Raw genomic sequence first — 15199 nt, 5'->3', positions numbered from 1 at the left:
AATTTTGAGAGGGAAAATAAAATGTTAATGCAGTACTGATAGAGATGCTCAAAAAAAAGTAAAGTGTCAAGAAAAATTTTAAAATACATAAAAAAGAACAAACTGGTTTACAGGTAAACATATAAAGTTTTGAGCCTAGTATTGAATTTAGGTAAATATATTAAAAATAGATATGTATTTAACATGTATTGGTCGACCTGCCATCTTGGGGGGGGGGAAGGAGGGGAAAAATTGGAACAAATGGTTTGGCAATTGTCAATGTTGTAAAATTACCCATGCAAATATCTGGTAAATAAAAACTATTATTAAAAAAAAATAGATATGTAATGAAGATTCATTGCCTCATATATACTACAACCTACTTTTTTCTGTTGATTTATTTTCAAGGTTTTTGTTAAGTTGAGAATAACTAAAATCATTTTAGGAAAAAAAGGGTGAACTTTTAGATTTTGATCCTAAAAGTACCCTCCTTTGCTTCTATGGTAGTTCTACTGCATATCCATATGAATTAGTATCCCCATTTTATAAGAAAGTAAACTAAGGTCCAGAGGGATAAATATAATTATTACCTATTATTAAGTGAATTGCCCTTGTTCACATAGACAATAAATGTCACAGTTAAAATTTGAACTATGGTCTTTTTTGATTGCAAATCCAGCATACTTTTCTGCCTTTCAGATGATTGCTAAATTTTTTTCTGTCTGTAAATTGAAGAGTTGGCTCTTCATACTTTTAATCCAACTAATGCAGCCAAAGCATAAACTATTTTATTCATCATTGGCAATTTCAGAAATTTCTGTTGCTTCTGAATCTACAGAGTAGCTTTCTGTTTATAAACAAAATGTTAAGTATTTATAATGAAGAGAACCAAAAAACCTTTTTATGATTCATTTCTGTGAATCTAGATCATCTTATCTTTTTTTTTTTATAACTTTCATTTTATCTTTTAACTTTCTGTCTTTGAAGGCAGAGAGGTATCCAGAAACCTGAATTTTAAGGTTTGATTCTATAATCAATCAGATGGGAAACTTTGGGCAAATCTCTGGCTTATCTACAAAATGAGATAATTGAAGTAAGAGAAATAATGTGGTAGAGTAGAAAAAATGCTGTTATTTGGAGTCTGAAGGCCTACATCCAAATCTTAACACAGACACTATCTAGGTGATTTTGATTTCTTAGATTTAAGTTTCCTCCTCTGTAAAATGAGGGAATTGTAACAGATGGACCTCTATTTAGGCCACTTTTCCAGCTTTCTAAATCTGTGATCCTATGGCTAAAGGATCTCAAAGGTCCCTTCCTTTTCTAACATTCTCCTTCCTATTTCAGAAATTTCCTTTTTACTTTATAACTTAGAAAGTTTACAACAGACTTATTTACATAAAGGAAAACATGTTGAAATTTTTAAACCAGCTTCTCCTTCTGACTTACCTTTTTCTAGTAAATATATTACCATTGCCTTTATCATTCAGCTTTAAAATAATTATCTCTCATGTCTTTATATGCCCTCATTCCCTACATGCTTTCAGTTACCAAATTATTTGACTTTTATTTTGAACATTTTCCAAACTTGTTTTTTTTTTTTTTTTTTTTTTTCCATGTTCTCAACGTCCTAGGTATGACTATTATTACTTCAGGCTTAAATCTCATACTAAAATAACCTCCCTGTTATTTCATGTTTCTTGCTCCTACCCATTCTTTACAATCTTCCAATAATCATCTTCCTAAAATTTTGCTTTCATTGTAACATTGGAGGATTTAGAAACAGCATCTAGTCAGACAGTACTCATATTATAGATGAAGCAACTAAGGTTCAGAGACAGTAAGTGAATAGTAAATAATAGAACTGAGATTCACATTCCTTCTCTTCTCAGAAAACTTTTAATGTATTACTGTTGCTTGCACAAAGTGAAAATTCCTTAACCTTATATTCATGGTCCTCCATAACCAAATCCAATCTAGATTTCTATTATCTTTTAGTACTCACCTGGATGAACTTTTCATTTATTCCAAACTTGTCTACTAGTTGTTCTTCAAATGTGCTTACCTCTGTACCTATATTTATTACGAACTTCACAGTCAGTAAAGCCACACACATTTTTTCAGTATCAGCATATGAAGAAAAACAAAAATTAAGATTGCATATGAAATTGTGAATTTCTTAGTACTTTAAAAAAGTATATTAAATTTAACAGTGTAGTCTGAAAATTTGCTTTATTTCTATCTCTTTCTGAAATTTTCAATTTCCTTTCAGATATTAAAAAAAATCTTTTATTGATAATATTTTCTTTTTCATTTGGCATCCCTTTCACTACCTATAAATGATTACTCTCTTTCTCTCTCTTTCCCTCCAGTAAATGGATAGGTATAATCAAACAAAACAAATCACCTCTTTGGCCATGTCTGAAAAATGTATGCCTTATTCAATGCCTTTTTTCATTCCCTTTATTCCTTCTTCCTACATTACTTTCTTCTTTTGTCCAAACTTTATCCATATTTAAGTATCCAACTCTATTTTAGCCTTGAATTCCTTATTCTCTTGGTCCAAAGTGATTTTCCCCTTAGCATGAAAACTCCTTTAGCACTTCATTTTGTTACTTCTAATTTGGTACTTACCATGATGAATTAATTGGCAGCAAGCTGTAGTAGAGAGATGGCTGTTGAATCAGAAAGATGAATTTGAGGACTTGCCTCTGAAAGTTACTGGCTCATGAAAATCACTTAACTTTTCCAAGGCAACTCTCTAAAACTATAACTGATAAAGATTCTGGTCTACATTGGTACAACTCTCATGGAGAGAGCTCTACATGGAGAGTAATGAGTCTCATCCAAAAAAAACCAAACAAACTTACAAGTCATCCCTTGACATGCATATGACAGTAATATTCCTTATAGGTAGGGAATCTCTCTTCTTTGTATTCCCTTCCCTCAACTCAATAGCACTTAGTATAGTATATGAGAGTAAGGAAATAGAACTGTATTTCACTGATATAGAGAACTCCTGGGTAGGAAATTTCCTCTGTCAAGGCATGTCAACACTTTCTAGCAAAGCTTTTTAGTTGCAGCCTACCATGAGGCATTCATTGAATGTGGTAGTCAAAACAGTAGTGGAGGAGGGGGCAACAGTAAAAGATTTCTGAAAACAACAATCAAATTAATTTAAAATCAATTATGTAAAAAATCTAAAGTTTCTGGTAGAGCTTATCTGCACTGCATTGTTTGACTTCATTGCAGTCTTGATTCCAAACACACATGTGCATTTTTCAATGCACATGCACAAACACTGCCAGAAACACCCTTGTTTCAGATTCAGAATGAGATTGCATAAAACAAAAAGCTGTCATGAGTGAAGAGAGATTAATAAACCCAGATCTAAAGCACTCAGGGGTTGAGTGACCACAGAGAGTCACACAGTTAGTATCATAGGCAGCTCTTGAACCTGGATCTTCCTGGCTTTAAGGCCAGTTCTCGAACTACTATACCATGCTTCTTTTTGCTTTATAGTAATAGTTGCTTAAGTTCTTTTTGTGGTAGCAAGGAATTGGAAATTGAGTGGATGCCCATCAGCTGGGGAATGGATGATTGAATAAGGTATGATATATGAATGTAATGGAATATTATTGCTCTATTAAAAAATGATGAGCAGACTGATTTCAGAAAAGCCTGGAAAGACTTACGTGAACTGATGCTAAGTGAAGTGAGCAGAAACAGGAGAACATTGTGTACATTAACAGCAAGATTGTGTGGTGATCAGCTACGATACAGCTTAGCTCTTCTGAACAATACAATAATCCAAGACAAGTTCAATAGCCTTGGAGTGGAGAATATCATCCCAGTCCAGACAAAGAACTATGGAGACTGAGTATATATTGAAATATTCTATTTTCACCTTTTTGTTGTTTTGGTTTTTTCTTTCTTGTGGTTTTTCTCTTCTGTTCTGACTTTTTTTCCCCTACATGAATAATATGGAAATACATTTAAAATTATTGTACAGTTTGAACATATATTGGTTTGCTTGCTGTTTAGGAGAGGGGATGGGGGAAGTTAGAAAAATTTGGAACAAGGTTTTGCAGAGGTACATGTTGAAAACTTATCTTTGCATGTATTTTGAAAATAAAAAGCTATTATTTAAAAAAATTAAAATGATTGTACATGTATGAGCTATATCAAATTACTTGCTGTCTTTGGGAATAGGAAGGGAAGGTGAGGGAGAAAAAAGTTTGGAAGTCAAAATCTTACAAAAATCAGTGTTGAAAATTGTCTTTACATGAAATTGGAAAAATAAAATACTATTAAGTGAAAATAAACAAAAGAACAGTAATAATTGATGCTTAATCAATTATTTTGGCTTATTGATAATATTCAAATTCTCTTCTAAATATCTTGCTACTTTTAGGAACTTTTGTCTTAACACTGATTTTATTCATGCTGGCTGGGTTCTACCAGTTATTTAGTTAGAAAGAACAACAATAATAATAACAGCTAGGATTATGTAGCATTTTAAGGTTTGTAAAGCATCATACACATGTACGTATATACACACACACACACAGGTGTGTGGGTGTGGGTGTGTCTTTTATTATCTTCATTCTATAAGTGAGACAACTGAGGCTGAAAGATTAAAGTGATTTGCCCAGAATGACACAAATCCTAAGTGTCTGAAGCAGAATTTAAATTCATATTTTCTAGTTTTGAGGTTTATTTAGCTCAATCTAGTACACTACTTTGCAGCCGTCAAGGTTTCACCTGTATGTGTGGTACTTTCTTAAACTTTGTAGCTTGAGTGTTTTTGTTTTCCCTGTTTTCATGTTTAGGTAACAAACCTGAATTTGGCAAGTGGAGTCACAAATCGAACAGGTGCTACCACTCCTCCTATCCTTCGTCCAGTGCACAGTCCTGGAGGTCCAACATGGTCGGCACATTCAGACCCTCAAGTCTCTGAAAGCAGGACTAGCCCACCAGTAAACAGGTATGTTAAATAGTGTTGAACTCAGTTTTGAGTTCTATTGGAAGAATGAAAGGCAGAGAAAGTGTATAAGTATTAGTTCTTTCAGTAAGCCTGTGAAGAGAAATGATTTCCCTAAATTGTGTTAAGTCCTCTCCCACCTATAGAAGTAGATTTATCTTTCAATGCTAGGTAATTTCAGATTAAACCAGATGAAAGTAAATCTGTGATATTGTTGGGCAAGTTTCTTTCTATGTGAGAGAGTATTAATTTATATTGTTTGATCCTTGCTTTTTATTAATGTTATTGTATTAACTTTTGGTACTTTTCCCTTGTCATAACAATACTCATAATATTATTTTATCATGATAACTTTCTTCTAGAATAGGTAGCTCATCAATGATGGTATCCTTTCATATAAATATGTATGTGTGCATATATGTAATATATGCATACATATACACATATGTATACATGTGTTTTTAAAAAATTTGTAATGAAGTGAACAAAATCCTTAAGTGTCAGTTTAATGAATTAGTTAAGTAGATAGAAGTTTCATTTTAAATAATTCTAAAGGGGAGGGAAGTAGCAACAGATATAAAGTTCATGGAGAAATTCAGACCACAGCATCAGTAGCTTATGGATTATGCAGATATATTACTTTCCCTCATATTCAAAATATCCAGGTATCAAAAATGTAAGACCTAATTTTACTTTCATTTTCATAGAGATTGAAAATGATGGTAAATATAATGAGACCATGAAAACTGATCATGTAATCCTAATAAACTTTTCCTCTAGCGATTCCAGTGTATCTCTCTTCCTATCTGTTTTCTGCCCAGCACCCTATTGTCATTCTAATATATTCTGAGTTTCAAAAAACTAACTAGCACTTGGGCACAGTTTTAATACCTAATTATTATAATTGTATTAGTGTTAGATTTGTTACTTAGTAAGTAGCAAAGTAGCAAATCTTAGCTTGTTTCAGAAAATCTACCTAAGGCTATGCCAGCAACACACAGACTCTCTGACTAGGGGAAAAAACCTTGAAGTATGGGCCTAAAAACACACCTTATGTTTTTTGCCTAGCTAAATTCAGAGAAATTCATTCACCAAATTTGCTGCAAAAGGAATGAATTTTTTTCATGCCAGCTCTGGAAGACCATCACTGTTGTAGAAGTATTGCACACTAAATTAACTTTTTTAAAAGGATGAAATGAAACTGAAGATCCTTAAAACTTATAAATATTACTTAATATATGAAATAAATATCTTCTTAAATAGTATGCTATAAGGAGAAATTCTGAATATCGAACTTTACTGTTTTACTCTGCTTTTATCCCAGGAAACCAGTTCTCATTCTTATCTAAAATAACTCTCCGGGACTGGAGGTTTTAACTTGGTTCCACATAACCCCCGTTTCACAGGACTGTTGGTATACTAGTTCATTTCCAGAATCATCTCTCAGGAATCCTAAAGATACCTGAAAACTTCTGAGTCAATGAAAAAATTAGCTTGACTTCCCTGAAGTATTTAAGTGAGGATAAATTAGGGCCTAATCAAGATTGCCTAAATTTTATCCCACATCTCTATCTCAGTTCTTGTCTGTGGAAGTATTTGGCCCTTGGAAAATTAATCCAGCTTATTGACTTCCCATTTTTCACACAGTTAGAATTAGATAGAGTAAGTTAATTACATACTATAAAAGAAGCCCACAAATGTGAGTTTTATCCTGTTTCTGATACTGACTTACTTTTTAAGTCATTCACTAAATCTCTTTTTAGATAGACATACTTAATTTGCAAATTAGATTGTTTTAAGAAATTTCAAGATTATCTATAAAACACTGATATTCCTGGAAATTAATGCTAAATAAATGTTGTTATAATTTTTAAATTATTTCTATTGTGATAATGAATTCCAGTATTTATAAACCTTGACATTTCACCAAAATAATGGATAATTATAGACTTCAGTGGGTTACCCTGTGAATTAGAGTAAAATTTTTAAGAGAATCTTGTTATTGTTCATATGTTTCATCTCGACATATTGGAGGATTCAGTGACTTGGTAGCCACAGGAATGAAAACTTGTGACTCATAAAAATCCTGCATAGTGTTATTTTTTTAAATTTTCCTGTGGTGTTTCTATTGTTCTTAATTTTTATGGATTACACAAGTTTTTCACCAGACAACCTTATTATTCCCTTACTCCCCCCATTTTGGAAACAACCTCAAGTGTGGCCCAAGGGCTTTTGTCTCCTATAGGTCAATGTAAGCTCAGCTTCTCAAATCCCCTAGTTCTTTCAGCCTGTCTGGAGTTCATGCTTTGTTGTGGGAGAGGAAGGCAGAAAGCCTATAACTTGCCCAGACAGTCTGAGGCCTGGCCATGTAGCTCCCTAGACACAGTAGACTTGGACTTGGCCAGCCATTCCTCTGTTTCTTTTCAAAGAGAATCACTGAAATTAACTGCAGGCTTTTCTCCAGAGAAGAGAATTGGGTTCAAAATATGTTTAGGACTCAAGTTATCAAGGACTAAAGTGTGCCTTCAAACCAAGGCTAGCTTTTATTGGGAAAATAGTGTGTCTCTAGAACTTACAGATATGAAGAACTTATCACCAATACCCCCCTTTTAACAGTGACTATTGTGGTTTCCAGATTGCAATTCATAAGTGCTTTGGCTCCTTTCTACTCAATAAAGTGTGTGTTTTGGAGAGGGGGAGGGTGAAAGGAGAGTAGAGACTTTCAAATTATTTTATCCAATAGAATTATGCTTTCTCTAGACACAATAGATAATTAGGTGCTCAGACTTTATTAATGTTGGTTTATTATTGCCAGACTTCCGCTGAACCTAACCAGAACAGGAAGAGCACATTTTTCTTTTTCAAGCACTCATTGAGTTAATAGAACAGTTTTCCTCTGTGGGAGCTAAAAGGGTTACTTACTGTGAAGAACTGGCGGCAGCAGTGGCTGCTGCTGCTTTGAATGATCTGAGAAGGACAGGGCCTCAGACAGCTTGGCAGGAGCCTAAGGTCCTGTTTTGTTCCAGTCCCAGCCCGCCCTTGTGGATGGAGCTGTCAGGGAATCCCATGAACGTCTGGCTTCTGCTCTTTTGCGTGTTTTTCCAGAATTTGTCACTGAAGTATTTTTATCCATCCCTAGCTTTTTAATGCACAGAATCTGGATATTTGTCTTTTCTTTGACACTAAAAGTGGGCAAGATTTGAAAATTGTACTGTTTTGCATCAGCTGATCTTGCTGAACTGCTTTGTCACATTGTATAAAGAAGTGGTCCAATCATCTTTGCAGAAGAGTGATTTCTGGCATCTTTATCAGGGATAGCTCTATCTGGGCCAAGCACAAATTGAATAAATGAATTGTTGTCGGTTCCCTCATTGTTTCTGCTGGGTATGGATCAAAATAAAGTACCAGATCTGAGAATTTAGAATCATAAAAAATACTATGGTAAGGACCTTATGATTCTAAGTACATTTCTCAGCTGTTTGTTTTCAGGCTTAGCTGATTCCTTTTCCCTTCTCTAAAATTGCCTCTTTAAAGTATTGACAACTCAGGTATCTCATTGTAAACCTTCTATGTTTAATCAGTCATTCAAAAAGTATTTATTGAATATCTTATAAGTGTCTAATAATTTGGTAGGTGATATGCCATGTTATCCCCTTCCCTTTCCCAAAAAAAAGACATCATTTATAGTTTACTCAAGAACATAAGGCAATAACTTTTTGTCACTCTCTTCAGTACTGAATTCTCCTTTCATGCCTCTGATACAGTTTAATCTATAATATATATTATGTTATAAATATTATAACATAATACAGATTCTTGTCACTGTTATCTACTAACCTCTCGTTAACCTTCTTTTCTCAAGAAGTTCAGTATCTAATTTAAAGTCTTTCTCTTGACCTCAATACATGGCCCTAGTATTTGGAAACTCAATATACAAATTGTTATCCCCTCATAGCACCCTTCACACCCATACTATAAACATCTTCAATTACATGACCTATGCCTTCACTCTATCTCAGACATCTATAGTTATTGTCATAATCTGGGTCTTACAATCCCTTTTAATTTTACTGTCTCAAATCATTCAGAGTTCTGCAATATCTTCCTCCTCTTTTCTCTCTCTCTGTCTGTTTCTCCTCTCTCTCTCTCTCTCTCTCTCTCTCTCTCTCTCTCTCTCTCTCTCTCTCTCTCTCTCTCTCACACACACACACACACACACACACACACACACACACACACACAGAGTGAATAAATTCTTACCTTTCTATCTTACTGCTATGAAAAGCTATTGTTTGTATTCAGCATGATCTTCAGTCCCTTTTTTTAAGAGATGATGTGCACCATCTCTACTCGGGTCTTTCTTGGCTTTAGTTTTTTACTTTAGAGTTTACTATTTTCAGTGTATTTTTTTCACCTTGAATTCTTTTGCCAGTCACAGCTTGCCCAAATCCCAATATTGGGTTTCTCCCACCATCCCTCTTTTCAGCTCATTAGTCATATGCTGCAGAACACAGTTGGATAAAATCATGAAATCATGCTGCCTGATCTATCACAAATTAATATTATCTCATTTCAGCTGGATCCTTAATAACTTATTCCTTTACTCCTTCCTAATTTACTGTCATAGTCTCAACAATAATTACTACAACATCCCTTCAAAGCCATTATACTGCTTGTGTCTCCTCTCTCAGAAAAAGATTTTCTCCTCCTACATTACTGAAAAATTATAGGGCATCTCTTCTGAGCTTCTCCTCTTCCACACTGCAAAAATCTGGTTCCATTATCCAGCATTTTCTCCTTCTTCGTTCCATTCTTTGAGAAAGGGAGTCCTCTTTGCTACAGATAGCTCCTCTATTTGTAGTTTTTAGTCCCACCCCCTTTCTTTTCTTTTTTTTCCTTGTAATTAGATCAATTTTTTTTCCTTTCTTTTTTAAAATTAATTTTATAATTAATTTTAATTAATAATATTAATAAAATTAATTTTGACAATTGATTATTTCTCAATTACATGTGAAAACAATTTTTCTTTTCCTTTTTTTTATTGTAACTTTTTATTGACAGTACATATGCATGGGTTATTTTTTACATAATTATCCCTTGCACTCACTTCTGTTCCGAATTTTCCCCTCCTTCCCTCCACCCCCTCCCCTAGATGGCAGTCAGTCCCATACATGTTAAATATGTTGTAGTATGTTGTAGTATATCCTAGATACAATATATGTGTACAGAACTGAATTCTTTGTTACATAGGAAGAATTGGATTCAGAAGATAAAAATAATCTGGGAAGAAAAACAAAAGTGTAAACAGTTTACACTCATTTCCCAGTGTTCCTTTTCTGGGTGTAGCTGATTCTGTCCTCCATTAATCAATTGGAACTGAATTAGATCTTCTCTTTGTTGATGATATACACTTCCATCAGAATACATTTTCATACAGTATTGTTGTTGAAGTGTATAGTGATCTTCTGGTTCTGCTCGTTTCACTTAGCATCAGTTCATCTAGGTCTCTCCCAGCCTCTCTGTATTCCTCCTGCTGGTCATTTCTTACAGAACAATAATATTCCATAACATTTATATACCACAGTTTACCCAACCATTCTCCAATTGATGGGCATCCATTCATTTTCCAGTTTCTAGCCACTACAAAAAGGGCTGCCGCAAACATTTTGGCACATACAGGTCCCTTTCCCTTCTTTAGTATTTCTTTGGGACCCCTTTCTTTTCTGATCATGCCTTCTCCTTTTCAATTTGTCTCAAACCAGTGGCTCCTTCTCCGCCACCTCCAAGTATGCCTGGGTTATCCCATCTTTAAAAAAAAAAATAAATTAAGGGGCCTCCTTCTGGCCCCTTAAAATCATGGTGTTATCTATATTTCTTCTCCCTTTTGAAACCAAATTCTTCAAAGGGGCAACCTACACTATTAGTTTCTATTTTTTTAACATTCTAACACTTCTCCATCCCTTATGTTCTAGTTTCCAACACTACCTCTCGACTTCAACTTTTCTATATTGTTACCCAAAAATCTCTTTTATGATTTTTAAAAAATATTATTTGCCTTCTCTGAGACTTTTGACACTGTTGATCAGTCCTTTTTCCCCAATACTATCTCTTTCTCTGGACTTCTATGACACTATTCTGTCTTATTTTGCATCATACTTCTCTGACCATTCCTTCACTGGTATATTATCCAAATTCTACCAGTTAAGCATGTGTTTTCCTGAAGGATCTGGGCTGGTTTCTCTCTTCTTTCTCCATTTTCTTTTGGTGATATCTTCAGCTGCATTAGGTTCTCCTATCATTGCTATGCACATGACTCCCTAATTTCCTGAGCTTTAGTTCCATTGCCTCCTAGAGATTTATATCTTCCTATTCTTCTAGATTCCAATTCAAAATGTTCACAGTATAACTTATTATATTTTCTCCCAAACCTATGCCTCTTCCTAAATGCATTTTTCTATAAAGCGCACTACCACCCTTGAAGGATACAATTTCACAGTGTTCAACCACCATTACTCATATCTAATCAGTGACCAAGTTTTATCATTTCTACTTCCATTATAATTCTAATACTCATTCCTTTCTCTCAGTTCACCCAACTAAATTGCTACAAGTTTAGCTTCTAATCATCTCTTGACTAGAATATTTTGTTAGTATTATTAAATATTTCTCTAGTAACAAATTTGCTGTAGTCATATTGCCTCTAAGATAAAATATAAACAACTTTTAGAAACTTGAGACCCTGCACAAATAGTCTGTTATCTACCTTTCCAGACTTAATTCATATTTCTTCTCTTCATACACCCTACATTCTAGTCAAACTGAGCTACTCACTGTTATATCCTTGACTTGACCTGCCATTTCCTTTTCCATGTACCTTTGCTTAGATTCTACTTCATGTCTGGAATGCATTTCCTTCTCAACTTTCCCTCTTAAAATCCTGTTCTCCCACTTGAAGTCTTTATTGATCCATCTATTTTTAAGTTCTGTACACTTCCTGAAATACCATATAATTACTTATGTGCATGTTGTATTCCCCCTAGTAAGTTGCTTAAGGTCAAGGACATTCTTTTTTTATCTCTATCTCTGTGTACCTAACATAGTATCTTGCATGTAGTAAGTGCTTAAAAAATGTTTGTTAAATTGCTTGATACAGATCATTCAAGAATAAAAACAATTTACCATATGAGTTATGTTTACATAGTCTGTATTATAATTATACAATATAGGCAAGTTTAAAATGAGTTAAAATAGGGAGAAGTCTGATTCTCTAAAAAGTTACACAGTACTTTCATATCATTATTGAAACAAGTCACATCATCAGTGACATTAAACTGACATCTCTGGGAACTTTTACAGACTTAATTCATATTTCTTCTCTTCATACACCCTACATTCTAGTCAATCTGAGCCACTCACTGTTACATCCTTTGGTAGGAACTTTGCCATTCCATTTCTTAATGTGTACATTAATTCTGAGGAGAATGGAGACAGTGGCCCCTTGTCAACAAGGGAAAGAGAAACATAAACCTGAATTTAGTTTAAAGACTGCCCATTAGATAACCTAGCAAAATGAAGAGAGAGTGCTAAAAATTATATGTTCTTTCCTTATGTCCCTTGGTACTAACATACTATCCCTCCATTCAGTCTGATTTTCTTTGTTAACTAGTCTCTCATCAGACTCTCCTCAAAACTATCTCCTTTTAGATGCAAAAAATTTCATTGAAGCCTGGTGTTCTTGCCCCAGTTGCACATTCACATTTTCCATCCATCTTCTGGGGTCCTACTTTGAGGTTGGCTTTTTTTCTGTAGGATCTTAAAGCTCATAATTTGGTACTTTATCCTATTATATAAAAACAATTCTCCTGCCAAAAAAGTCAAATCAAAAAAAGAGAAATTTCAAAAAAAATTTTTCACAATTGTTTCTTTTAGAACTGTTAGAAAGTGATTTCACTTTGCATTCCCATTCTTTTTTTCCCCTTAAAAGAATCTCCCTTCCTATTCTTTCTCCTACCTTTATTTCCCTCTGGGCAAAATTTAACTTCTTTAATTAATATATATTTCTATTTGGGACTATTCCATCTCTTAACTAACTCCATGACCTATAACTTCTTCAAGAGACTTAACTTTTCAGTATAGTGCTAAAGTTATTGCCTTATGTTAACCTGAACTTCTTTACATATTCTAATGCCACTCATACATCAAGAATGGCTGGGTAACAACATGTGTACTGTGCCAGGATCAGAATGACCAGGCCCTGTGCCAGATACAGGCAATTTGGGCAGCCCAGCCACCCCATTGAATACCAAAGAAAGAAATTAGGAAATTTTGGAGTTCATCCAAAAGTAAATATGGCTGGGCTTCCTGCCAAGGACCAGGCTAGGTGGGTTGGAGGACATAGGCATTGTGCCAGAGACATGAGGAAAATGTAGCACTACCCATCTCTATAAACTAGAATAAAATTCAGGTTGTTTTGTGATGTGCCATTCTTGCATTATTTTTTTTTTTAACATTTAAACTTAAATGGAATTGTATTCATGTGTCTAATGTATGAATGTTCAGACAAGATAACCAGTTTTAAAATCTCTTAAGATTTCCTGCAAAAGCTCAGAAATGTTGCCTTGTTTTTAAATGTCCAGGAAAATCAGGTTAATATCTTGGTTAAAAGAGCATATCATAGTGGCATGTGCTAAAATGAATTCTTAAATTAGAATAGGGAAAACAACAGAATTGACCTGTCTCTTCACTTGTCTTAACTTGTATTATTGTTAGATCAGCTCCTACCGTTAATGTTGAGCAGGAGTTCCCCAAAAAGTGATGACGGAATATTTATATGTTTTTCTCTGGATCCTGCTAAGAATCACTGAAAAAGTCTCAAAGAAACTTTCCTTCATCTCGACTCTGAGAAAGCGACGTGGAATGAAAATGAGGAGGGCAGAAGTATTGCTGGGTTCAGAAGTCCTTTAACTAAAGGGTCTTTTTTTACATCTCTAGCATGCCTATTAATAAACTCTTGTCCTATAATAACAGACAACAAATGAGTCATTTCTCTTGGTTAGAGGAGCTTAGAGGAAAAAAAAATTCCCCTATACTTAATTTTGTTAGAGAGGAGGGTTTAGAATTGCACATGTAAAAATAGTAAAAATCAATCATAAATTTTAGTATTTTAGAACACTGTGTGTGAAACATTTTAATCACTTTATAAATTCAATTTTTTCAAATTTTCAGTACAAAATAAGGATTTTTTAAATTAAAATTTTGATGATCATTTTTTTTTTCCCAAATAAAGACAATGAAGAGAACTAAGGATTAAAGGCCAATTGAAATATGTACCAAAAGATAGGCAGAAAATCCAAGATTTTCTGAGAAATAAGATCGGAAATAAGACCACAAAAAGGACACTTGAGAGAGATTCTTCCCTGTTCTGAGTTTTTCCAATAACATCATCAACTCCATAGTCAGTCATTTCAATTCCACAAACATTAATCAGTGTTAGGTACAGAAATGTTCCAAAGAAATGCTGCTGAGGCTTCATAATGTCAGGTGACTGCAAGTTCTAAAGGCCTAAGGAGAATATTGCAACTTGGAAAGGCTTTGAGTATAAATTATCTAGGTAGCAGATTGTTCATTAGATTTAGAAATTAATCACATTTCAAAACTGTAATTGCCAGCATCATTTTGGCATGACGATAGTTTAATTATATTAAAAACATTATAAATAGATTCTGGTTTTACTCTATCTTGCCCAGGGTAGAAATGCAGTAATCACTCATGGGCCTGATCCCACTTCTGAATAGCACAGGAATTTTATTTTACCACATTTTTGACCTAGGTCAGTTAATTTACTCCATAGATAACCTAATGGAGCCCCACTCTCTCCTAGAAGTATTGCTGCCAGATTTAATGCAAATACCCTTTCAGTTTAGCTAACTGCAATTCATTTATGCCTCCCCCAGCAGCAGGGATTTACTGGCATTCACACACACACTCAGGTCTATACTTGTATTTTTTGATGGGTCAGAGTATATAGAGTGATGATTAACTTTATCAGTGTAACCAATGTGACATATAATCCATTGGTCATACAGCTAATAACCAATTATGTGACAAATTTCTTTAAATTAGTATCTTGTGTGATGTTCCATCCATAAATTAAGGCAAGGTATCAATTGCTTGATAAAGCAAATAATGGATGAAGGGGTGAATTTAACAGTTCTTTAAATAGGATTTGTAACACTC

At 34.1% G+C, this 15199-nt stretch overlaps 1 protein-coding gene across 23 annotated transcripts in view; it reads left to right on the top strand.

Moving 5' to 3' along the window:
- Positions 1-15199, top strand: part of TTLL5 (tubulin tyrosine ligase like 5) — a 402838-nt gene that overhangs the window by 243617 nt on the left and 144022 nt on the right. For 16 of the 23 annotated variants that reach the window (XR_012486466.1, XR_012486468.1, XR_012486467.1 and 13 more), the window contains one exon: positions 4812-4966. Coding sequence is in view for 20 of the 23 variants with exons in the window: in XM_074289958.1 (XP_074146059.1) it covers positions 4812-4966 (155 nt within the window). In the remaining 3 variants the exon portion in view is untranslated. Of the gene's footprint in view, positions 1-4811; positions 4967-13732; positions 13999-15199 lie in introns of those variants that run through there. The other 7 variants (XM_074289970.1, XM_074289974.1, XM_074289968.1 and 4 more) reach the window with 2 other exon arrangements.

Source organism: Sminthopsis crassicaudata, chromosome 2 (assembly GCF_048593235.1).
Source record: "Sminthopsis crassicaudata isolate SCR6 chromosome 2, ASM4859323v1, whole genome shotgun sequence".
Lineage (NCBI taxonomy): Eukaryota > Metazoa > Chordata > Mammalia > Dasyuromorphia > Dasyuridae > Sminthopsis > Sminthopsis crassicaudata.
This window is presented reverse-complemented; position numbering and strand designations above follow the sequence as displayed.